Here is a 23,555-nt window from a genome sequence, read left to right as displayed (position 1 = left end):
TGTATTTTGTATGTATACGTTCGTTCTTGTTCTTTTATTATTTATTTTCAAGAAAGAAAATAAAGTAATAAACCAGTGTTTTTGTTGGCTCTTGATATTATTTTACATGGGAAGACCGGCTCCAGACATCTGCTGGAGTTTGGTGCCGACGGACTTGTTGACCTCAAAGAACTTGGAAACACAGCGGTCAATGCAGACGGCCTCGCCCTTGTTCAAGTCGCCTTCGATATAGGTGGTGGGGATGCACTTCTTGTGGCATGATGACACAATGCTGTTGTTCGCGCCGCGTGTTGGAAGAGATGAAGTGTCGAGTTATCCGGATACAAATCGGGTATTCCAGTCGCCACATTTATGTAGCAAGGCACAATTGATCATCGCAGGACGATAATACGAGTCGATCCAGACATGGCGTTTGGAGTGGAATGCGGCGACAGAAAAGCGTGAGCAGATAACCGAGATGAAGTGCAGATAAAAGAACGAGCGGTTAGTTTCATGTCCAGTGTTCCTTGTGTGCCACCCAGTTAAATGATGCCATTTCTGAAAAGAAAAATGAGAAGGCGACAGCGGCTGCGTGTCTCGTTCAGATAAAAAAGAAGACCTCTCCCGGGTCTCTCAGTTGCCTACTCCAAAACGGAATACGAAAAGGATGGAGCCATACCGGTTGAACAAGTCGGAGACCATCTCAAGCTCCTGCTCGGCCATGGCCATGTTCTGCATGTTAACCGACTGGTTGGCGCCGCTGTTCATAAAGAAGGACATTGCTGTAGTTTATAATCCTTGTCGGTTGGTCGGTCGAGGTAGGGTGTGTTGGAATGGTTGAGCAACAAAAGAAAAGCGGATCAAGCAAGGCCTTGTCATACAGGCCGGTTTGGGTGACTTTGTTTGTTCTCCCATTATTCGATGCGGAAGTAAAGGAAATAGGACCGGAAATAACGAACACCAAAACGCGCGCTGGGTGGACCCAATTCATTGGCTGATTCTGATTGGTCGCCTCGCTTCTCAGCTCTTTCTGCTCCTTTCTCTCGAGTCTTTACGTCGCTCATCACTTTTCCCATCCTCATCCCACTTCACTTCTCTTCTTCTCCCTCTCACTTCATCCCCACCTCCTACGACCCATATTCACACATATCACAATGGATAACGAGTTTGCTCAGACCGCCATCGAGGGCCCCAAGCAGTTTGTCAAGGACGGCGTCGCATTCATCAACCGCTGCACAAAGCCAGATCGCAAAGGTACTTTCTTGTTCTTTTCCCAGGAACATTTTCTTCATCTCGGACTTTGCTTTGGATAAGAAAGGGAGCGAAAGAGACACGAGTCATGGATATGGAAGGCATTAGACTATAGAAATCGTTCATGACTCGAAAAAGCATGATCACTGGACTCTTCGACTTGAACGCCGGGGCGACATCGAACAACGCGCACTCCCGCTTTTCATCATCACGGATCCTCATCTGGTTCAGCTGGACACCACAATTTGGACTTGGCCACAAAGAATTTGGACTGGAGTTCTAATAACCTGGATTATATCAGTGCATCCTTCCAGCCTCGACTTTGTCTTTAATTGCAATTACGATATCGATACCAGATCAACGGAATAAAGATTCTCTGTCGCTCACCACTATAAACTGTTGATAATTGAACCATTCAATAGAGTTCATGCAGATTACCCAGGCTGTTTCCATGGGCTTCTTCGTCATGGGTGTCATTGGCTTCGTTGTCAAGCTGATCCACATTCCCATCAACAACATCCTTGTGTAAGTCCACACTTTCGTTGCTATGAAGAATATCCTCGTCAACGTCTTCTGCGTGTCATACTCGACTGAGCCCTCACTTTTGCACTCTCTAACCACTTATTTACTCTTTCTTTTCTCTGTGTTTGATGTATCCCAATAGCGGTGGTGCTTAAACGACTTTGTACAATACGATACTCTGCCTGATCCACGGTTATCGAACCACGTCGTGTTTCTCATTTGTTACAATATACACCAGTGCTCTCTCTTCCTCTCTTTCTCTACTTTAATAAAGCCCAAAAACATGCGAAAACAGTGTCTAATTGATCATTGTGCAATGAAGATCATCGCAACTGAAAATGACTTGGATAGACTGGCAGTGGGATTGAAGGGCTGACCCCCTGGGAGCGATGTCAAATCCTGATTGGTGGCTTGAATGCGCTGTCAATTCTCTAGACTGAGACGCGTCTCGATTGTTCGCATGCCATGTCAAATCCCACTATAAGGCCTCTCTCTATATCACCACCTCCTTCTTCTTCTTCTTCTCCTTCCTTCTCACCCTCGATCACTTCTTTTGTATCTACACCTTCCTCAACGACTCTTTAAACCCATGCTCTACTTCTCCCACCCTCCGATATTCACCAGCCATGGTTATCAGCCCACAATCCTCATGGACACCTCACCTAAGCACTCTTGCCACCAGGATCATGTCAGCGTTTTCCACGAAAGAGGAGCCATGGATCCACACGTCGATTATATCCAGATCTGGCTGAATGCTCATCCATCCGTCGAGCCAGCTCAAGGCACTGTACCCACGTCGGTGCCCGATACTACATCTGTCATTGCCTCAGAGTCGATGCCTCAACTGCCATTTACACCCCAAGAACAACCCGCCCCACAGAGTACTAGTGATTTGGAGGCCGATGATTCGATGGAATGGGTGAGCTGCCAATCCTCGCCCATGTCGCATTCAGTCCCGCAATTGGATGAGCAATACCGTTCGCCATCCCCAGACCTGTTCGAAGAATATCGCCCGCTTCAGCACGCGTCCGTGTCCCCATCAACTCCAATTGCCCTGGCATTCCAGCAATATGTCATGCTTCCGCATTTGCCATATCGAAATCGTGCCCGATGCATCTTTCTGGCACCAAGGTCATCTGCAAACAATCGAATGCATCGTCGCGTGAGGGATCTGCTTCACAACACATCGGTCCAACGAATCCGTAATTGGTTCAAGACAACAGTCGAGCCCTGCGCACTTGAGCAACAGCGGAACCTCTCTCTGCTGAACTTCATGTCAAAGCAGGCCGCGGCTGCTGAGGAAGGCTCTATCTCGTGTGCGGGTGAGGATAGCTCGATAATCCCCGACCAGGACGCATGCCCGATTTGTTTGAAGGCTAGTACGGCTATGAAGGTCATCACGACTTGTGGACATTCAATCTGTTGGAAGTGCGAGCAGGACCTCGATCGAGCAGGCAACATCTCATGTCCCATGTGTAGGCGTATGCGACTGGTCACCACCTACAGAAACGTGCTCGATTTGTTCAAGACTACGATCGGGCTACACCAGAGTGACTATACACACCCGTATTGTTTGTCTCCCGACAGTCAGCCTAGATTTCTCGGTCAAGCAGTTCTAGCTGCTCAAACCAAGGTCGAGGATGAGGAGGGGGAGGAGGAGGAGGAGGAGGAGGAATACGATGCAGAAATTGAGCATGAGCTCGCTGAGAGGTATTTGTGGGAACAGAGCGCTTCCTTTCTCGAATACCTCCAGTCCGCCGCCAAGCACCATCCAGCAAACCAGTACTTCCAATTGAACGCAGCCCGGGACCTATGCTTCAAACCATCAACAGAGCACCATCTACCCGAATACTTTGATCAAGCTCCCCTCGAACCTCCAACCTCAGGGCTGATCCTTCCTCCGCACCGACTCTACGTTACAGTGATCCACGTCTGTTTAGACATGCTGACGCTGCCTAACCCGACAGAGTTCCAACAACGGGCGCAGTTCAAGCGCGAGGCGATGTTGATCGAGCTGGTGGCCTTGTTCCTTGTCCCGACAGATGAGTTCTCACCGCGAGAGCTTGAACGCATCTACAATGCACCCGCATGGATCGAACACGGACAGTATGTCCTAGCGAGAATCCATCGCTTCCTACAGGCCAAGGTTCGTCAGAACATCATGAAGGAGCTTGATGGGGACGAGCCGCTGCAGGCAGGACAGAGAGGAGCTCGACTTGTGAATACAGCCGTGCCTTCGACGCCGATCTCGCGTGGGATCTTGTATATGGGAACGGCTCGGTGGACCTGGGTTGCCCAGTCTTTGCTGGTGCTCATTACGTGGATCCAAGTCGCTAACGGCAACCCATCGATGGTTGCGCCTATTACGATAAGATCGGGACGCTCTTTGTTGGGCAAGCATATGCTGCAGGAGGAAACCTTCCGTCCTTCAAAGAGGCGGCTAATTGAATAGTATGAAGAGTATGTGTATATCAATAAATTTAAACGTGTCTTGCAATGCATTTCTTTGTTTTTTTGTAGTTTCATTTTATTGCCTGCAACGATGGTTGCAATGCGGTAGTTGGCGAGGAGGGATTTTATATACAAGAGTGGGATATATGATCGCCAACGCTATGAAGCGGGCGAGATAGATGAAGGTCCTAAGGATGATGATGACGAAGAGACTGTATGGTTGATGGTCCCTGAACTGCTCTCCCCTTCCAAAGGCGTCGCCGAGGCATTTGCGGATATCGTCCCAGGATCGGTATTTGCTGTGGTATTGACCTCCTTCAGGATCTTTTCATAGTCCATCATTTCTTCCGGGAATGCAGATCCCAGATTCTGTGTCAATGCTGCCTCGAAGCTCTATTGCCGGCGCAGAAAACAAACAAACAAACAAAAGCAAAGGATGTCATCACGGTTAGAAAATCCGTGAGCTATAGGGGAATAAGGATGATGTCGATACTTTGTTCCTGATCATGTATGGATAACGATACTTTGCCTTCAAGGCTGTGATTTTTCCGTTCGTGAACTGGTTCTCGCCCGCAACTGCCTCGACAAAGCTCTTTGAAAATAGATCCGGATTCTTTCCATCCTCAATGTAGCTACATTCCAAGTCGAAGTATGATATGGGTTAGACTTGAGGAAAAAGAAAGATGTAAAAGAAAGATGCATCACCCGTTTTTCGAAATTGTGCAATGGCCTACCTCAGAACTTCCCAAGGTACCATCATGTCCAGTTTATCCTTGAATCCTTCAATATCTGACAACTGCGCGATGAGTTCCTGACTAGAAACGCGATTAAGTTACCAACGACAAAAAAAAAAAAGGTCGTTAGCCCATGCTCCCACCAAAAAGTGAAAAAAAAGGCTATATAAAACGCTGCTCCTGTATTATTCTTTCAGCATTGGTTGGGTCCTTGCTATCCACAATTACATTTTCTGGTGCACCAATGAGTTACTCTCCGCCTGAAAGTCATAGACAGTGATGCTCAGCTCCAACAGACACTCGATCAGTTCCTGCAACTTCCGTTCCAAATCCTGTCTCGTCTGCTCATTGTGAATGGATGCCGCCTCGGCTGATTCTGCCTGTGTTGGCGTTGCTGGTTGGGCTCCTGCGTTGGTTGTGGCGACTGCTGTGGGTTGAGGTGCCATCGTGGTGGATTGAGGAAACTGGACAGAGATGCGTCTGGCAGATGAGCGGGCTGGGGGGCGAAAGGGATATGTGTGGTCCAGAGCTAGAACTTTGAAGTCACGTTCCTAAGCAGAATGGATATCCGCAGCATACGCTCCCCTCAACCCAACCCAACCCAACCCATTCTGACGCCGACTTCTATCGTCTTCACTTCGCAAAGCTCTTTATGTATTGGTGTATTCATAAGGAGGCTTGAAGGTGGTACTCCACCAACCCTTGACAGCCAACTGGGCTAAATTTATCAGCAGCTAGGCCCTGTGTGTGTGGTGTGCAGCAACAAGAAAGCACTCCAGTCACCTCCCTTCCTTGTTGCATGAGAAGAATGCGACCTAGGATGCTCGAAACAACCGGCCCATGTGGAGCAGTGTGTACGCAAAGAGGGGATAAAACATGGCCTGAGAACGCAGCTTTGTATCCTAATCATGCTGCTTGTGAATGAGCCATAGACAAGGGATACACGTATCCCTTGACCACTGTCTGTCATCTACAGCAATCAAAAATCTGCATGACATGCATTGGATGCACATCAAGGAGAAAAACACTGCGCCCAGGTCCATTGAAACTCTTGGGGGCGAAGTCGCTGGTTGGAACTTGGGAGAGCATGCTGGATGGTTCTGGAAGGATTGGTCAGTAGTCTACGCATCCTGCCAAATATGGAAGGTGTGATTTCATAGCACATCGAAGGCGCTCGAATGCTCTGACAAATTCCCGCCCTTTCGATTGGCCACCCCTGCACGCGACTCGAATCCGTATAAAAGGGCCTCCTGCCTCCAATTCAGCCCACCATCAACACAGCAAAGCCAGCTCCAGCACAGCACAGCACAGCACAGCACAACACAGCACAACACAGCACTACTCCCCCTCCCCTTCATACACAAACCAGAAAAGAACACCCCACCAACACAAGAACCACTATCACCACCATGTACGCACTCTTTGGCCACCCCGCCCCTGCGACCCCCTTCCGTCGACAGCAGCAGCAGCGGCAGCAGCATCCCTCCTACCCAACCTCATACACCTCCAATCCCTTCATCTCAACCAACCCCACCTCCTTCGAATCCATGGACGAAGATTCCCCTGACGAAGAGGAGCGCCTCCTCCTCGCGGCCCTCGAGCGCAAGCGTCAGCAAAAGATCGCCCGCCAGCAGTATCACCATCAGCAGCTCCTCGAACAACAGCGGCAGCAGCAGCTTATTGAACAGCGCCGCCAGCAATTGATCGAACAAGAACTTCTCGCCCGTCGCCGTCGTGCTCAGGCCCAGGCGATCGCTCAGGCCAAGTACGAGGCCGAGCAGGAGGCCATCCGCCAGTACATGAAGCAGCAGCAGCAGATCCGAGAGCAGCAAGAGCGCCGTCGTCAGCAAGCTGCACTCGAACACATTTTCTTGCAGCGCCTCCAGCAGCAACAGATCGAGGAACAGAAGCGCCAGGAACAAGCCGCCAAGGTCGCCATTGCTGAAGCCAAGAAGCGTCAGCAGCAACAGCTCACTCTTCAAGCTGCTGCCTCCGCCTCTGAGGACGAGGAGGAAGCGGAGGATCAGGATGTCTTGAGCCACCTGTTGAACGCCATCTTCTTCCCTGACGCTCACCTTAAGCGTCATTCATCCCAGGATCAGCAGCAGTACCCTTGTAAGCGTCGCCAACAGAACCAGCAGGGACAGAAGGTGATTGAGGCACAGAAGACCAAGAAGCCAGTCGCCGAGACCAAGAAGCCAGTCGCCGAGGCCAAGAAGCAACAGCAGCAGGAGAAGAAGGCCGCCGTTGAGTCCAAGTCTGAGTCCACCAACGATGAGAAGAAAGAGGACTTGGTTGGCAGCTACTTCTTGAACAACCCTGTTATCAAGTCTATGGTCGAGGCTGCCCTTGGCACCAAGATCGAAACTGCCGCCATGAAGAGTGACAACAAGGTCAATGTTCCTGCTCCTACCACTTCCAAAGCTACTCCTTCATCCACCGTCACCTCCCCCAAGGTCAACATTGCTGATACCAAGTCCAAGCCCATCGCAGAGGAGAAGGAGGACAATTTGATCGGTGACTACTTCATGACCTACCCTGATATCAAGTCCATGATTGAGGCTGTCCTTGGTGCCGAAATCGAGACCGCCAACAAGAAGACTGACGCTGTCGCCTCTACTACTACTGCGCCAACTACCGCCACTCCTTCATCAACTCAGTCCTCGCCCGAGCTTCGTGCCACCGATATCCTGAAGCAGCGCCAAGACAGGCAGCAGCAAAAGCAGGAAGAAAAGAAGGAACAGGAGCAGCACGATTCCCTCCAGGAAAAGCACTCTGAGCTCAACTTGATCGACTCAGCGCTTGATGACCTGTCTCGAGAGCTGAACGAGATCTTGACCGGCACTATCGAGAACAAGAAGCGCATCTTGCTGACGGAGGAGAACTTGACCAAGACCATGCTCCGATTGGACTCTGTCCAAAGCGACGGCGACGCCTCTGTACGCAGACACCGCAAGCAGTTGATCAAGAAGAGCCAGCAGTTGCTCGATCTTGTTGACGAGTTCAAGGCCCGAGAGTCCACAACCGGCAAGAACGTTACTCCAGCGCAGCCTTCTGAGTCCAAGCCCGAGGTCCTCGAGGCTATCGAGGAGAAGGAAGAAGGAGCCAACGCTACTGCCGACCTTGACACTCTCTCTGTTTCCGATATCGAGTCTCTCCCCGACATCTCTGCTGATGACAATGTGGAGGATAAGACTGAGGAAAACTTGGCCGACTCTTCAGAGTTGCCTAAAGAGCAAGAGCCCACGCAAGACAATGAAGTTACCGATGCCACAGCTGTTGAGATGACCGAGGACCCCACTCCAGCAGAACCCGAGGACAACAGGACAGAAGTCGAACCTGAGCTGAGCAGCAACACGGGCGACTCGGATGGATCTATGTCTAAGGACGAAGAACCACAAGTACCTATGGAAGAAGAACCATCCAAGGCAACCAAGTCCGCCGACCCATTGGATCTAATTGTTGATGCAGCACTCGGACTTGCTCACCCTGAACCTGTTGACCACGACTTTGACATGGTCCTTGTGCATTAAAACATTCGACCACAACCTTGTAATAATACCAGAATGATTATCAATATGTAAATAATAATAATAAAAAGACAGCAATTTTTATCTTTAAACTTTTGAACATTTCTTTCATGAACATAAATATCTTCCCAATGGACTTTCTTTTTGTGCCATTGACTTTATATTATTCAAGACCATCAAAATGCGAATGATGTTTTTTTTTTTTAACAGCAAATTGTTTCTAGAGTCGATTGACCTTGCAATGATCTACTACAGCCACCAAGATAGAGCCGATCCACATTCCCTGGGGTCTGTGCAACTATTGCCACACCTCATCGGTGTGTTAATTAAAATGCGAATAATGGGATTATAGGGCAATAATAGCATGCAACCAGCACCATTTTTCTTTCAGGCACCGATGTTCATAAATCAAAATGACAACAAAGACCAAAAACTTTTTTTTTTTTTTTTTTTTTTTTTTTGGTTCCAACAAAAGATAGCTAGAATCACACCTCTCAGTGCTTCCTTGGCCAACCTTTTTTACATGTTTATTGAAAGAAAACGATGTTGAGGCGCGGGAAGCATTTAGTCGAAAAGACCGAATCCCATATCATCATCGGACTCCTCCTTCTCCTCAACCTTCTCCACAGCCTTGGTCTCGGTGGCGGCAGCGGTGGCAACGGGGGCAGCGACAGCGAAAGCCGAGGGGTCAGCGAGGTAGGCCTTAATCTGTTTTACGTTTTCCGTCCAAAGTGCAAAAAAAAAAAAAAAAAAAAAAAAAGACACAACATGATTAGTCGTCAACGTCCATTCAGACACTTTGCGTCCTCCAACAAAAAAAAAAGAGGCTGATCCAGAGTAAAATTAAAAAACACGACAATGTGTGTTGAAGGAACCATCAGGAAAAAATTAGAGTGTTTGGTTGTCTCGTCATCGCCTTGTTAAAGGGCTACAATGAGTTTTTCATCACACGGCTCACATATGAAGAAACAGGAAAAATAATAAAGCGCGAAGAAAAAGACGGCCAAAGACAACACATTACCTTCTCAGATCCAGGGAAGGTGTACTCGGTGGCGATGGAAACGGCCAACAAGTTCTTGTAAGAGTTGATGATCGAGTGGGGAACCGAGGCGACAGTGGGGTAACCGATCTGGAGGGAGATGGCGGCAATGTTCTTGATACCGGCAACGAAGTGACCAATCAAAGCATCCTCCTCAATATCCAAGACACTGGGGTGGAAGACAGTGCCCTGGTCGTAGACCTGGACGACAGTCAAACCGTAGGTGAAGGGGGAGATGTTCAACATGTTGAGAAGAGCAGCCTCGGAGGCTCCGACACGGAAGCCGACCTTGATCAGATGGACATCGTTGATAATTTCAATGGTACCACGGGCAATCTTGGTGGGGACACCCAAAGCCTGGAAGAAAGAGGTCTTGCCGGGCTCCATACCAGTGTTACCGGCAGGGACGAACACATCAATGGGGGCCAAAGCACCGGCCTTAGCAGGGGCCTTGACACGGTTCGCCAGAATCTTGTCACGGATGGTCTTCAAGTCCGAGTTGGTGAAGACGAAACCGATGTTACCGCGGACCGAGGGCATCAACTTCTCGTAGTCGGGGTTCTCGGTCTGGAGAATACGGAGAGCACGGCGGACCATGGTGTTCTTACCCATGAGGATCTTGGCATCAGCACGGAGAGCCTTACGGATCTGGTGCATCTGGTTGGAACCGACATTGTCGACGTTGACAATGAAGATGGAGCTGTACTCCTCCAAGTAAGTCTTGAGCTTCTGGAAATATTCTTCCTTTTTGCCTGCCTTCGACATGATGATAGCTGTTCGAGGGATTTAAAGGTCTAAATCGCAGAAGGAGAGTCGAAGATGAAGGTCAGTCGCTGTGATCAGCCTGCATTCATCCTGCACAGTCTCCATGTCCAGTTGATCCATGAAGGGTTGATAAATGAGCCATCGAACGCGTCGAGAACGATGTTTAGCTGTTGAATGGATAGATAGATGGTTGCGGGGGGAGGTGGACGGATAGACGGATGGATGGATACAGTGTGCGATGGCCGATAAAGCAATTTCTTCAGAGGCACACATACCAAAGTTGAGAGGATGAAAAAGACACTTGCAAACTTGGGCCGGCTTCTTATTGTAGTCTGTAAGCCACTCTGGACCACTGCAAACCGACGAGCGAGCACTTTTTTTTTTTTTGTCCCAACGGCCTGCACAGCAACAGGAACAGCAGCAAGACCAGCAGTCGGAGCCCACCACCATTCAACTGCCTGTAGGTAGCCAGGGAGTCGGTTCACACCGTCAGGAGATATTTTAGGATGGGTCAGAGGAAGCGCTTTTTGAACTCGGGATCTTCATCTCATCAATAAACCAACTTGCACAAAGATCGATCACTTTTGTTTTCAGCCCCCACGAACGATTCTGTTGATTACCCTAATGACATACGGCGAACTAGATTCAGAAGACAAGGTCGAGATCGGCAGGTTGGCGACATGGTCTGTTTCCTCAGCTAAAAGTGGCCACGGCATAGGTATGTTGCGCGACAACAACCTCTCCACGTACTGGCAGTATGTTATATGTTATATCATAAAATGTCCCCATCCCACCAGCGTCTTTTCATTTTTATGGCCGCAAACGTGTCCATGGTGCCAAATGACCAATGCTCTCTTGCTGTACAACAGATCGGATGGTCCACAGCCGCACCTCGTCAACTTGCAATTTGAGAAAAAGACGGCGGTTCAGCAGATATCATTTTATTACGACTTCAAGCAAGACGAAAGCTATACGCCGCTGCGAATCAGTGTCAAAGGAGGAACCGCTCATCATGATCTCACTGAGCTCGTCAGCATGGAGCTGGAAGGCATCACAGGATGGGTCAATATCAACCTGGAGGATATTCCCGGCAGGTACCACGACACTGACGCCGCAGTATCAAAGTGAACGACTTTATGTTGCTAGAGTCGATCGTGTGTTTTGATGCCCATGCCCCCCATTGTTCTTCTTCTAGTGGAAGGCCGCCACGGGTGTTTTTGTTGCAACTGGTTATTCTTTCGAACCATCTCGGTGGACGGGACACTCATATTCGGCAGCTAAAGCTGTTCTCAACGCGCGAGTAAGAAACTGGAAGGAAAAAAAAAAAAAAAAGACGGAGAAGGTACTCTGCACCGACTGACACGGGTTGTACGCGCTTCTTGATCTTCTCTCACCCATAGGCCGGTTCTTTCCATGTCTGAGAATGAGGAATTACCGTTCACATCACCCGAGTTCTTGCGGTACACCGTCCTTCGATGAATGGTTTTTCACATAAATATATATATATAAGAACGACAGGAGAATGTACGATCCGTATCTGTCCCGGCGAGGCCAGTACTTGGGCACCGAGTCATTAAAGACCGACAAGAATTGCTCTTGCAAGCTCTCCATTGCAGTCATCTTTGTTGATCAGCAACTCTACTTTCCCTTGCATCATCATTTGCTCAGCTGCATGAAAAAAAAAACGAATGCTATTGAGAACAATATTCAAACATTTTTTTTCGATCGCAAAAGCAAAGAATAAGCGAAGGGGGTATGTTTGCAGCAGATGAGGGTCCAATACTCTTGTTCAGTGCCATGGTGATGTAGGCATAGAATGAAGTGGGAAGGAAAGAGCTCGCTTTTTGTGGATCAGCACAGAGGGGGAAACGCCTTGCCATTTTATAGCAGCATCTGACTTACAAATTGTTCGTGGAGCTTTCACACCCATTAAATCGTGTTGTTCTAGCGATGTCCTCGCAGCTCCTACTGCTGCTGGCGTCTGACGCTTCTAGCCCTAGTTCGCTACGGCTAGTGTCGACGGGTCCTAGTCAACTGCTCGTTCTTTGTTCCTGCTTGTTGTTGCAGTTGCTGCAGGACTTTGCAGGTGCTTGTACTTGTCGGGCCACTTCTGATCCTGTAGCTGCGCTTGGCATACACGGGCTATGTTCTCGCTCCCCATTGCATCGCGAAGAACTACATTATCCCCAGCTACCTTCCTCCGCGGCCCTCCGATCCACCTGCCATGAGCAAGACACCCTTGATGGAGTACTCCAAACATGCAATCTACGCTTTTTTTTTTGCGTCCTATGTCGTTTTTCTAAACCATTTGCGTCCATAAAAGCTGAGCATATAATCCAGAACATTGATTTCGCTGTTAACGTTGTTGATCTTCAGAGGATTGCTGCTGCTGCCGTCGCTACTGGTGGTGGTGGCGGCACTGGACACGTTGGCACTATATCGGCCGCTCGGGCTGGTCGTGTATTTAAAATAGCTGTCAAATATCTCCATGCTGAAGCTTGAGATCCGGCTCTCCAGCTCATCCACACCTGGACATGAGCGCGGAGACCCTCCTCCAAAAGGTTCTTGTCCTGCTCTGACGGCTCGAACGTGGAACGGAGCGAGCGCTTGATTTGGTTCATAATGGTGTGCGAGGTCTCCATCATCGCAAGGCCGGCGTCGAGCTTTGTTCATTCTCTCTCGAGTCTGTCGTGGCGTCCCAGGCGAGCCTTTGTCTTCTCAGCGGTCATATCACCGTCAATGTGGACCTTCAAGGCCCAAAAGCCTCAAACAACTTCTTTCCCAGGATGGTGACCTACTTTGAGCGCACGGCCTTCATTCTAGGCAATTTCCAGTAAATGTCAGGAACGGGCAAGACAAGAAAGGTATCAAACAGGAAGGTGATAGTTTTATTGCAGACTGGAGTGAAAGTACTGACTACCCTTATTTTCACTTACAGACAAGAAAGTCAACAAGACAAGAAAGAGATATTTATTTCCAGGGCAGACGGCACCTTATAAAGCGGTTCCCGTCTGCACTACGTGAAGGGTACTCTTCCTTGCTCATACATGCTACATAGATCAGTATAGTGCAGAGCTCTTCCCTATCGGGAAGGTGAAAGCCAGATGGGTGGTAGGACGGGGGAAAAAACCTCCTTGAGCATAACTCCACGTTTTGCTAGATAGTTTATCGTTTGACGGATCGACTGCCTTGTGCACTTTGGCTCGTCTACGCGTTCTTTGGTCGTTGCGTACGCGCACCAACTGCAATGCCATTACTTCTAACGTGCGTCACATTGTGGTCGTGCTATTGATGCTGCTGCTCGGGACGCTGGGGTGCTAGGGGTTCTCTGCAAGGATTATGGAAAGAGCCGACATCGAGGGATCAAAAAGCAACGTCGCTATGAACGCTTGGCTGCCACAAGCCTATTACTCCTGCTTAGCTATTCCACAATACAAACCAGCTCTCTATTATGAATGCAGTCGATGGGGTCTTACACCTCTACAATCTGTTAATGACACGACTATCATTCTTGTCGAAATCTTGCCTTTTCCCCATTCTGCTAAGGTCACAGCTCTCGAGCTAGGCATGTAGAATCCGTCAGGGATCTTGAAGACAAACTAAGACGATACACCCCTCGCCCCTTGCCGTTTTTTTTACCTCACCTGCAGTCTAGTCGCGTATGGCCACAGCAAACCTTAAACGCGCGCGTCAAAAATTCCATCTTCAAGAGGGTAGGCAGACAGCGCGACATGTATTCAAAGAAGGAAAACGAGCGCGGTTTATTTGGGTTGTAGACTGGAGCCTGGAACACAGCATGGATAACAATGGCCCCAAACTATCTTTTAGTATGAGTTTGTTAGTTCCTCCTGAAGATAACTCTCGTCAAAGATTCACTCTTCCATTGGCGCAAGGTTGAACCGACGTACCACCAGCTCCTGCTATGTGTAGTCCCACCATTCCATCAATGCTGTGTACAGTCTGAGACAGAGAAAAGACCCAACGTCCGTTGACACCTCAGGAAAGCTCTTATAAAAAAGTGGAATCGAGACATCTTTTTTCTTTATTCTTCAATAATCATTTCGGGCGTAATAATGAAGCGTATTCCTATCAAATCGACATCTTTATCGTCTCTTCAAAGACGACACCTTGCGGGCGCGGCCCTTGTCAAATGCGGTGGCGTCCTTCAGGTCGCGTCCCAGGTTGTCCAAGTCCTTGACCTTGTAAATGCGGACCTAAAAAACCATAGCATTCATTGTCAGTCGCTGCTTGTAGTATTAAAAAAACTAAAAAAAAAAAACTAAAAAAAACACCAGTTTCAATCGACTTACCAGCCAATTGCTCGTTGTGTACGCCTCTTCCAAAACGCTCAAAGTAGGACCCTCTGCGGGCATGCGCGCCTGACGAACATGGTCCAAAGCATTTCCACCCGCGAGTTCCGAGAAACGGTAGTACGACATCTTGTACAACAACGAGTTCTTCATCGTCGGCGTCGCATCATGGTCGACCTTGTACTCTCCACGGCTCGTGAAGAAATTGGTCTCCTTCACATCGTTCGGATAAACTCCCTCAGCGATACGGATCATCCACAGGAACTTGTTGATGTCATCGCCCGAGTATCCGATCACTCCTCCAAAGAGAATCAGCACATAGTCCACATCGTGCTGGCGCAGGACTTTGTACGAGACTTCCTCGGACGTCGCCATTGCCTTTCCGACAGTCGCAATGTGCGTGTTGTTCCAGGTGTTGTTGTCGACCAACGTTGTGACATTGGCCATACCTGCCATCTGGTATCCATAATCCCACCACGACATCACCTTCGCATCCTCCTTCGTGTTCTTCCTCAGCCAGTAGTACGCCTCACGGAAGTCATCGATAATCAACTGCGATCCATCATGATTGCGCGTCGCCAGAACAATCGAAGGCGAAGAGTACGATCCCGATGTCACATATGTGCAGTGCCACGCAAACATGAACAGGAACCAAGTCAGCTGCATGATCACTATCGCCCGAGAGTCCCAGTTAAAGATCGGAAACCTCTTCCTCTCGCTACCAGCCACGCCAGATTTTCCATGGGCCTTGCTCTCCGCATCCTTAGCTGCAGCCTTGACCTCAGTCTTGCTGCTGCCCTTCAATCCAGACTTCTTGCTCGCGCTGGCGCCAGCGGCAGTGCTGGCAGTCTTGGCATCAGCAGCCGCCGCACTCGAGACAGTGGCATCGGTCGGAAAGATGCGAGCTGGCTGGGCGCCGTTGAGAGTCGTGGCCAGAACATGCTCGGACCTTTCAAGATAGGTGTCCAACAGAGTCGAGTACGCAATTGCAGCAGACACGCAGACCACGGGCGTGAGCGTCAACATGAGACGGACCATGACTCCAGCAAAATACGATGCAAAGACCGAGTACAGAATAATGAACACATGTTCATCCTTAAGCTCCTTGAAGCACAGGTACACTCCCGCAGGGAACAAGAAGATCAGCATCTGAAGATCGAAAAAGAACGACGTCCAGGCTGTGGGCTGATGCTCCGAGACCGAGGCGATAATAGGGATATGGATCTTGGCGTAACCAGTGTCGTAGAGCGAGTAGAAGCGGCCAGTGAAGGGCGCGATCACTCCAGAGAGACTGAGGAGGGTCAGGCCGATGACAGCAAGGACACTGATAGCAGCAATACCTCCCTTCAACAATGCCTTGAACTGCTTGGGCGAGACGTGGCCACGGACCAACTCTGCAAACGCATAAAGCTGAAGGAGACCAAACACTCCCAGGGCAGCCATGTGTTCACTGGTACGAGTGGGCTGGAATCCGACAAAGGGAATTTGCATCGACAGGAGCGTTCCGACGGCGTAGAAGGTCGAATATGAGACATAGAGACGGTTCGAGTAGCGGCCCATAAGCAGCAAGGTGAACGCATGGAGAGGAAGCAGGTTGGTGATGAATACGTATCCACCTATATGTATTGCAAAACGCAGCAATATCAATACCATGAACAATTGCTATCGTAACATTATGTCGCGTAATTCTTTGAACCATCTTCAAAAGTGACTTACCCCAGGCGGACACCATGTAAAAGTAAAAGAGCGCAGTCAAGAGTCCAAAGAAAGCACTGCCAGTCTTGACGGCCTTGATCCAGAGGTAAAAGGTGAATACCAGCAAGAAGATGGCAATACCCTCGTTATCGTACGAACCAGCAACGGAACGAGATATGTAGCCGGGAGCGACACCGAGGAACGCGGCCGCCAACAGGCCAGCTGAAGAGTCCTTGAGTTCCTTGGTGAGCAAGTAGGCTGAAAACGCGGTCAGGCCCGAGAACATGGGGGCGAGGAAGACACAGACGTTGCGGATATCGACTGGGAAGTTGAAGAAGTGGAGGACATTGTGGATCAGGGCACTGGTGACCATGATACCGGGGTAGACAGTGCCTCCGACAACGCGTCCAAGGGGGTACCACGACTTTTCATCGAACCAGTTCCAGAACTCGTAGAAACCGTTCTTGACAAGGTCTACAAGGGGTGCATCGGTAGATCAGGAGGGCATGTTAGCATTACCGTTGTTCGTAGTATGTGTGAAAGTAGACACTCTATACAATGGACAATGATCAGTCTCAGGATCCACATACGCTGGGTGGTGCGGTAGTTGAACCATGGATCGAACTCGTGGATGACAGACTCGAAGCGGATGATGGAGAAGAGACGACTTGCGATGGCAACGACGGCGATGAGGATGAGGATGGTGGGCTTGAGCACTTTGGCCACCGTGCTGGTGGTCTCTGCCGACATGGTGCTGATAGTTGCTTTGTTCTTTCCTTTTTGCTTCAGCTATTATTGCGTGAACAAAGATAAGGGAAAGGGTATAGAGAGATGATGATGATGATGATGGTGAGCGTCATGCTACCTATGAAAAGAAAGACAGTGTCCTGTGATCGCCTGCTGCAGCCGTTTTCCTTGGATCGTATCCTGGATGCACTCACATATTTTGAAGAGGATCAAAAAAAAGAAGCGATGGAGAGGGAAAGGGATGTCGATGCAGAGCGAGATGATGCTTGTGGTGTATATAATCTAATATACGGATATGAGCTTTTAACGGTTGGTCCGTTGTTGCCCCCACGCGAATCTTTGCAAACGCGACCGGAACGCGTCCACGTCACAGGGCAGCAGCCCGTAGGGGTTGAGCCCCCCACATCTACCCTGCGTTTTTCTTATATTTTTTTAAACGAGAACCCTCAGAGACATGGGATTTATTAATTAGAAAAGCATATTGACAGATCGATCCAGGTACTCCAAGTACTCCCACAAATGTTGCCTGACTATGCTGTTATGCTCGTTTTCGTTTATTTGCTGCTTTTCTTTTTTTTCTTTTCTTTTTTCTTTTTTCTTTTTTGTTCCTTTGCTGTCAAAGTGTTGGCTGCTGTTGCAGTTGTTGTTGCTGCTGCTGCTGCTGTTGTTGCTGCGAAGACGCATTCACTCCTGACCATCCTAGGATCGATACCCAACCATCGTCTCCGCCGACTCCAAACACATACTCGTGTGGGTGGAATCCTAGGCTCGTTACTTTCGCCTGCCGTTGTCCAAACAGTCCCGAGTACGACCGCACTGTCGACAGGCCCTCGCCATTGACATTCCACACCTTGATGTACTGTGTTGGCGATCCACTATTGTTCACAAGAAATGTGAGTAAAAAAAGTTCAGCACGTACAGGTTTTTCATTGATATGATATGGTGAAAAAGAAAAAGAAAAAGAAAAAGAAAAAGAAAAAGAAAAATATACAGCCAGGCAATAAAGGGTCGCCTGTCTTCTTTACCTGGCAATCACAGGCGCGTGGTGGTGAAGATCCAGGGCTGAAATCGGATCTCGGGCCACAATCGTGCACAGCGCCTCCTGATAACGGACGTCCCACACTTTGATAGTGCCATCCACACTTCCAGAGACCAGCTCGCGGAATCCTCCTCGTTGCATGCGCACGTTCTGAATCCATGACTTGTGTTTCTTCCATGTCATCACCATCGCATCGTGTTGGGGCTTTCGTCTGTCATACACTCGTACCGCCCCATCGCCAAAGCCCACCACAAATATGCTTCCTGACACTTGGTCGCTCGTGATGCTGGTCACCGGCGCTCCAGATCGTGTAGGGATATCCTATAATCGGCGTCATAAACCAACGTCAGTACAAACATTTCCTATTGTTCGGAAAAGTGCGTGTCAACTCATAAAACCATCCCCCCCGACAACTTACGCTTATGCACAGCTCACGGGCAGCATCCCACACTCGGATCACTCTTGCATCGCCTCCAACAAGAAGGGAACCTCGACCTTGTTGCCAATCCGTGATTGTGCCGGTGCTCTTGCTGCTTGGCAACATGTCTGTCAACACACGCCACGAGGTCACAATGTCCGTCTGATTCGGCTCGTCATACTTGCGGTATAATCTCACCACTCCCTCCCCTGCATAACAGAAAAACTGGGATCAGTATGCTTATTCGAGATATGAAATAGAAAGATGTTATGGCACAAAGCGCACGCTACACCAACCTGACGCAACAAGGAGCATCGCGACATCATCCTCGTTAATGTATTTAACACTCGTGATGGACGTTCCTCGCGGGTTCGAGTTGGAGAACCTGTTCAACAACTGGCCCTCTTTCCAATTCCAGACGCTATCAGCAATATACGCCAGCGTTAGCAAAGTAAACTCCTCGAAAAAAACCATGCATTAATGAGAGAGATTATATCCATTACCTGATGTTACGCTTGTCATCCGCGATCACCATGTGTGGTTCGTACGAATGCATCACAAGATGCATCGCTGCCGACTCGTTGTTCATCGACTGGATATTTGAGTCCCATTTACTCGAGCCTATAACGAAAACAAGTTCGTGAATTAGTAGAGCTTCCATCTTTATCAATGGCAAAAAGACGTCCAGACTCATAAATCCATTACCAGCTTGTTCTCGCAAAGGATGGCATTCATATATAATCTTTTCGTTCCGCACGCGACGCCAGAGACGCTCGTTATAGTTGACGCTTCCTGGTTCGTCGCCCTCAACCCCCTACCATCGTTGAAAAAAATATAAAAAAAAAAGGTGAAAAACTGCAAATCAGAGCGCTTTCAGTAAACAATTCGCGATCACCTTACCTTCATCTGTGGCTCCAAAAAGTACTCGCAGCACCAATCGTAAAACACGGATTCAAGTTGGGGTCTTGCTTCTGGGAGATTGGGATCGGGTGTCCCATTCACGGCGGCGGCGCCTGTCGCGGCGTGAATTGGATAGGATGCACTCGCCTGTGCCTGTACATAGCCCGCATCTCCGTGCACCGATCGAGGACGAGGCGTAGTGCTACGCAAAGTCCGACTTGTTCCATTGCTGCCGCCATTCTGTTGCCGAGGATCCGTCGTTAAAGTGTTACCACTGTCCTGTGCCGACTTGGGTCCAAAAGCTCCTATAGATGACGGCCGCGAGCTTTCCGAGGCATTTGATTGACTTGGATAACCCATATAGCTTTTGAGTGTCACAGCTAATGACGCTGACCGCTTCAGTGTGTTGGCCACTTGTTTTGCTGTTCGGTGACCCAAGGTGCTGCTTGTATTTGAGCGATCTGGGGTTGCCTGTGGCAAGGTGGACTGATGAAGCGAGCCCATGGAAGACGATGACATCGACTGGCTTCGTAGTGCCTGCTGTTGCAGTATCGGCGTCAACGACTGTGCGACGGGTCCTGAAAGCAATTGAAAGTTGACATAGTCCACGAGTTTAGATGCCGCGGTCGCCACACCATTGTTGGAGTCGACCGACAGACAAAGCAATGCCTTCCAGATCACTGCGTACACGGCCTGTGGACTCATCTTGTCCTGCTGTGCCATCTTTTCCTTCTCGTCCCAATTCTTGGATTTGAGATCCTGTTTGCCTCCTGAGAGTTGCTGCTCCGAGGCCAGGAGCTCTGACGCCACTGTCACAAAAACGTCCAGGTGATCAAAGACGAGTGAAGACAAGAATATGACCAGCTCCTTGCGGACAATCGGCGAAGCGTCCGTCGTAGCCACCAGAGCACTCATCGCCAGGTTATTCTGGAGCTGTATCACCTGCTCATTCTGATCCAAGTTGCTGATGAAGGTGCCAAGGGACCACATAGCAGCTGCGCGTACCTCTGGGATCGGGTCCGACAAGATCTGCGTCAGCCTCTCATGAGCGCCTGATTGAAGTCCGACCGATTTCGCCTCATTGTAATTCCTCCACAGCTGTCCAATGCAAAGACATGCCCATTGACGCAAAAGATGGTCGTTGTCGGCAACGTGGGTCAAGCAGTATTGAATCACTTGCTGCTTTAGACATGCCTGCTGGCCCTGAGGAAAATCTCTGCAAAATGTCGCCAAGATGAACGCACACATGGCTCGGTGCTCGGATACATTTTGAAAGGGCATGCCTGCGTTCACGCCAAGGATTCCCACAAAGTACACAAAGCCGTTGTCCTTGAGCAAATCGTTTTGAAAAGACCGGTCCACCGCCAGGAGCCTTGCCCAGATGAAAACGAGCACAGGCTTGAGATCCGCCGCTGGACTCTGAAGCAGCTTGAGGACGTATGGTGAAATACCCACGGCCAATGCATGGTTGACTGCCCAGGGTCCAAGATCTAGAAACTTACTGAGCAAAAGAAGAGCGCGGAGTCGATGAACCTGACTCAGCAAGACCTGCAACACAATCGCCAATTGTTCCGGGGCTTCGTGTGATGGGCTGCCATGACCCAGCCAGACCTCGAACGCCATAAGCTGCTCCGTGAAAAACATGCTGGGTTGATAGCTGAGATGTGTTCCGGCGGGATCTCCCTCCAGCAGCCCCGGTAACTGTGCGAGACACATATCCAGAGCTAGATCCCAAGAGTCCCACATTGGGTGCTGATGCGTCGGTGGTAGTGCGGGGGAGGACATGGGGGTGCATTTTTGTGAGCGCATGATGCGGTCAGCCAGCAAAAAGTTGCGGAATAAGGCAGCAACCATGAGATCCTGTCTGAAGAGCGTTTTGAAGAGATCTCGGGACAGAACGTTCCAGGCGATTGTGTCTGTGATTGAGGTGAAGATCCAATTGAGTTCTCCAAGGGGTGTGCGGCGGTCGTTGAGTTTTCCTGGAATTCGAGTGACCATCTCCACGGTGACGTTGTGTAAGAGCGGATGTTGAAGCACGAACCAACGCAGTGCGATTTCAATGGGCGTTGTCAGGCAGGCGGTGAAGATGTCGGCAGGAAGATCGGGATTCATCGGCAACGTATCGTCGGGTCCACAGGCAGCCAGCTGAATGCAGTCTCTGAGGGGTGGGGAGGGAATCGTTCCTGGAGGCTGGGATCCTGCTTGTTTGGCTGCATCGAGATCGCGCTTTTCTGCGAATCGGTTGAAGGAGAGGAGGATATTTCCGGCGGCAGAGCAGTCGTACACGTAGATGCAGGGCGATCCGAGCCAGCTCTGGAGATCCAACAAGGACACGGGTATATACTGGGTATAGTTTTTGTTAAAGACCCAAATCTCGCCGCTGGACGTGGGCTTGGGCACTCCATGTCCGTTGTAGTGGAAAAGAATGCGTTCCTCTTTAGCGTTGCGCCTCAGTACACAGCAGAGTTTTTTTGTGTCTTCCATGGATGGATCCAACGCAGCCTTGTAACGTGCACGGGGCTGCCATACCTCGTACTGAGCCTGAAGAGCCTTGCCAATGTTTTCCAATGATTTAGGGACAGGCAGGACAAAAGGATCAATCCAGGCTTCAAGTTTAGCGCAAGGGTTTGTTTTCACAACATCTGGGGGGTCGATACCGATGTTGAGACAGAGGACCAGAGCCACCGAGATGGTCTTTAGCTTTTCTCGCATGCGCCAGTCCTGTAGAGGCTCCCATTCCCGCAGAGTGATCTCGGCGTTGTGTCCTGTGGTGACCTCATGGCGCTTGTCGGTGTAGAACATGTAATAGACGTGCTCCGGCGGAAGGCCGTTCTCGTCAAAGTCCTCCTCGAAGCCATGTCGGTACGGGTGCCACTCTTCCTCGTCTTGATCCATGGGCTGACCCTGTCTCCTGAAACCATTGCGGGTCTCCTGCGCCTCCTGTACGGCCTCAGCGTCGTCGTCCTGTTCATTAGCAGAGCTCATTCCGGCATTGACCAGTGTGCTGTTGGTGCTTCTTGCGTCTTCGTTGTTGTCGTTGTCTTTCTTATTCGGTCGCATCACGAACTGTGAATATGTCCTCCCTTGTTATCGGCGCTGATTGACACAGATGTGATGATGCTGTGTAGTACTGTATATTTCGAAGAAGGAAGAAGAAGAAGAAGAAGAAGAAAAGGAGGAGCCATGAAGACGTGTCAATATGTCGTATGGGATCAAGCTGGTGAAGCAAGGCTTCGAAGCGTTTTTTTCTTTTTTTTCTTTTTCACCTGTCACTTGCTCTCCGACTTCACGACTTTAAAAAGTCGCGTCCTTGAGACGAGAGGGAGGGATCGGGATGAAGTGCGAAAGAGGAGGTTCAGAGGAAGAGAAGAAACGGATAAGAGGATCAGAGTGGAGAGTGAGGGTGTGAGAAGAGTTAAGAATGAAAAAAATGAATGAATAAATGAATGAAGTGAGGCAAAGTGAGGTGAAGCAGAGGAGTAGCAACAAGTCAGTGATGGGAGGAACCGCCAAAGTCCCCTTGCAAAAATGTCGTACAAGGAAGACATATTGTAGCGTGTGCTGCATACAGCGCTTTCTTTTGGGTATTCAGGCACCCTGGATACCGCAGACACACAAAGACACACAAAGACACACAAAGACGCAAAGGGACCCCTGTAGATCGGACCAGAGGGAATGCATAGTGTGGTAATGCAGGCCATAATTAACCTGGAAAGACGCGACTCAAGTACCGGCTTACTCTGGCTCTGATGCATAGACTATGCAGGGTGCGCAGGCAATTGGGTATTGTAGAATGAGAGAGGTGATATTCAGGCACGGAAATGTCGACGTGTTTTTTCTGCATGTGTGAGTAATATGGACAGCGTTGACGGCTGACGCAACCTGTTGGGTTTCCAGCGAGAATGGCGTTTGCTCAGAAGGGTGCATAAACATGTTCACGTATTCCAGGCACCCATCATTCGATGCGGGGAGCCAAGGGAAAAAAAAGAAATGTAGAAAATCAGCCGATGTCTGTGTCTGTCCTCAGAGGAGTGCGGATGGACGCGGACAGCGGGAATCCTCTCTGGCGTGGGTTGTGCTGAGCTGACTTTTCGGCTGCAGATATGGCGCGTCTTGTCCTGTCTGGTCTGGTTGAGCGGCCCCCAAAAAAAGAAATTGTGGTGGGTCGTCGCTTT

At 49.6% G+C, this 23,555-nt stretch overlaps 9 protein-coding genes across 9 annotated transcripts; 4 read left to right on the top strand and 5 right to left on the bottom strand.

Moving 5' to 3' along the window:
• Positions 1–835, bottom strand: BC939DRAFT_451112 (mitochondrial import inner membrane translocase subunit tim10). The gene is made up of 2 exons (XM_051555614.1): positions 659–835; positions 1–271 (listed from the first exon to the last, which is right to left on the bottom strand). Exons 1-2 carry the CDS (start codon positions 757–759, stop codon positions 103–105), a joined length of 270 nt encoding a protein of 89 aa, XP_051412441.1. The 5' UTR covers positions 760–835; the 3' UTR covers positions 1–102.
• A 182-nt stretch (positions 836–1,017) lies between these two features.
• Positions 1,018–2,241, top strand: BC939DRAFT_451109 (protein translocase SEC61 complex gamma subunit). The gene is made up of 3 exons (XM_051555613.1): positions 1,018–1,233; positions 1,653–1,755; positions 1,895–2,241. The coding sequence occupies exons 1-3, from the start codon at positions 1,134–1,136 to the stop codon at positions 1,905–1,907; spliced, it is 216 nt and encodes a 71-aa protein (XP_051412440.1). The 5' UTR covers positions 1,018–1,133; the 3' UTR covers positions 1,908–2,241.
• A 100-nt stretch (positions 2,242–2,341) lies between these two features.
• BC939DRAFT_477034 (uncharacterized protein) lies at positions 2,342–4,204 on the top strand (the record flags this gene model as incomplete). The annotated part of the gene is made up of 1 exon (XM_051558639.1): positions 2,342–4,204. One exon carries the CDS (start codon positions 2,342–2,344, stop codon positions 4,202–4,204), a length of 1,863 nt encoding a protein of 620 aa, XP_051412439.1.
• Positions 4,072–5,490, bottom strand: BC939DRAFT_451102 (transcription factor subunit Med10 of mediator complex-domain-containing protein). The gene is made up of 4 exons (XM_051555612.1): positions 5,166–5,490; positions 4,938–5,018; positions 4,733–4,835; positions 4,072–4,596 (listed from the first exon to the last, which is right to left on the bottom strand). Exons 1-4 carry the CDS (start codon positions 5,381–5,383, stop codon positions 4,363–4,365), a joined length of 636 nt encoding a protein of 211 aa, XP_051412438.1. The 5' UTR covers positions 5,384–5,490; the 3' UTR covers positions 4,072–4,362.
• A 743-nt stretch (positions 5,491–6,233) lies between these two features.
• On the top strand, positions 6,234–8,559 carry BC939DRAFT_451099 (uncharacterized protein). The gene has a single exon (XM_051555611.1). The coding sequence runs from the start codon at positions 6,347–6,349 to the stop codon at positions 8,468–8,470; it is 2,124 nt and encodes a 707-aa protein (XP_051412437.1). The 5' UTR covers positions 6,234–6,346; the 3' UTR covers positions 8,471–8,559.
• Positions 8,560–8,914: 355 nt separating this feature from the next.
• Positions 8,915–10,303, bottom strand: BC939DRAFT_451098 (uncharacterized protein). The gene is made up of 2 exons (XM_051555610.1): positions 9,489–10,303; positions 8,915–9,175 (listed from the first exon to the last, which is right to left on the bottom strand). Exons 1-2 carry the CDS (start codon positions 10,269–10,271, stop codon positions 9,032–9,034), a joined length of 927 nt encoding a protein of 308 aa, XP_051412436.1. The 5' UTR covers positions 10,272–10,303; the 3' UTR covers positions 8,915–9,031.
• Positions 10,304–10,895: 592 nt separating this feature from the next.
• On the top strand, positions 10,896–11,750 carry BC939DRAFT_503050 (anaphase-promoting complex subunit 10; the record flags this gene model as incomplete). Its single annotated transcript, XM_051560360.1, has 4 exons — positions 10,896–11,026; positions 11,141–11,365; positions 11,467–11,571; positions 11,672–11,750. The coding sequence occupies 4 exons, from the start codon at positions 10,896–10,898 to the stop codon at positions 11,748–11,750; spliced, it is 540 nt and encodes a 179-aa protein (XP_051412435.1).
• A 2,624-nt stretch (positions 11,751–14,374) lies between these two features.
• On the bottom strand, positions 14,375–17,026 carry BC939DRAFT_503048 (oligosaccharyl transferase STT3 subunit; the record flags this gene model as incomplete). The annotated part of the gene is made up of 4 exons (XM_051560358.1): positions 14,375–14,485; positions 14,582–16,197; positions 16,298–16,750; positions 16,867–17,026. 4 exons carry the CDS (start codon positions 17,024–17,026, stop codon positions 14,375–14,377), a joined length of 2,340 nt encoding a protein of 779 aa, XP_051412434.1.
• Positions 17,027–17,639: 613 nt separating this feature from the next.
• On the bottom strand, positions 17,640–22,440 carry BC939DRAFT_503047 (raptor N-terminal caspase like domain-containing protein; the record flags this gene model as incomplete). Its single annotated transcript, XM_051560357.1, has 7 exons — positions 17,640–17,898; positions 18,049–18,383; positions 18,481–18,689; positions 18,777–18,901; positions 18,984–19,101; positions 19,186–19,294; positions 19,381–22,440. The coding sequence occupies 7 exons, from the start codon at positions 22,438–22,440 to the stop codon at positions 17,640–17,642; spliced, it is 4,215 nt and encodes a 1,404-aa protein (XP_051412433.1).
• Positions 22,441–23,555: the final 1,115 nt, after the last annotated feature.

Source organism: Gamsiella multidivaricata (genome assembly GCF_025024155.1).
Source record: "Gamsiella multidivaricata strain RSA 2152 chromosome Unknown BC939scaffold_31, whole genome shotgun sequence".
Taxonomy (NCBI): domain Eukaryota; kingdom Fungi; phylum Mortierellomycota; class Mortierellomycetes; order Mortierellales; family Mortierellaceae; genus Gamsiella; species Gamsiella multidivaricata.
Note: the sequence above shows the minus strand (reverse complement) of the source record. Positions and strands in the feature narration are given on the sequence as shown.

What these genes read in the sequence shown, in the direction of transcription:
- BC939DRAFT_451099 (XM_051555611.1), top strand. Translation starts at nt 6,347, where the DNA reads ATGTACGCACTCTTTGGCCACCCCGCCCCTGCGACCCCCTTCCGTCGA.
- BC939DRAFT_451098 (XM_051555610.1), bottom strand. Translation starts at nt 10,271, where the DNA reads ATGTCGAAGGCAGGCAAAAAGGAAGAATATTTCCAGAAGCTCAAGACT. An exon ending in CCTTCCCTGGATCTGAGAAG is followed by an intron (nt 9,176 to 9,488) that starts GTAATGTGTTGT and finishes AACGTAAAACAG; the next exon opens with ATTAAGGCCTACCTCGCTGA.
- BC939DRAFT_451112 (XM_051555614.1), bottom strand. Translation starts at nt 759, where the DNA reads ATGTCCTTCTTTATGAACAGCGGCGCCAACCAGTCGGTTAACATGCAG. An exon ending in GTCTCCGACTTGTTCAACCG is followed by an intron (nt 272 to 658) that starts GTATGGCTCCAT and finishes CGCGAACAACAG; the next exon opens with CATTGTGTCATCATGCCACA.
- BC939DRAFT_451109 (XM_051555613.1), top strand. Translation starts at nt 1,134, where the DNA reads ATGGATAACGAGTTTGCTCAGACCGCCATCGAGGGCCCCAAGCAGTTT. An exon ending in CACAAAGCCAGATCGCAAAG is followed by an intron (nt 1,234 to 1,652) that starts GTACTTTCTTGT and finishes ACCATTCAATAG; the next exon opens with AGTTCATGCAGATTACCCAG.
- BC939DRAFT_451102 (XM_051555612.1), bottom strand. Translation starts at nt 5,383, where the DNA reads ATGGCACCTCAACCCACAGCAGTCGCCACAACCAACGCAGGAGCCCAA. An exon ending in GTACCTTGGGAAGTTCTGAG is followed by an intron (nt 4,836 to 4,937) that starts GTAGGCCATTGC and finishes CTTGGAATGTAG; the next exon opens with CTACATTGAGGATGGAAAGA. An exon ending in GAAAAATCACAGCCTTGAAG is followed by an intron (nt 4,597 to 4,732) that starts GCAAAGTATCGT and finishes CGCCGGCAATAG; the next exon opens with AGCTTCGAGGCAGCATTGAC.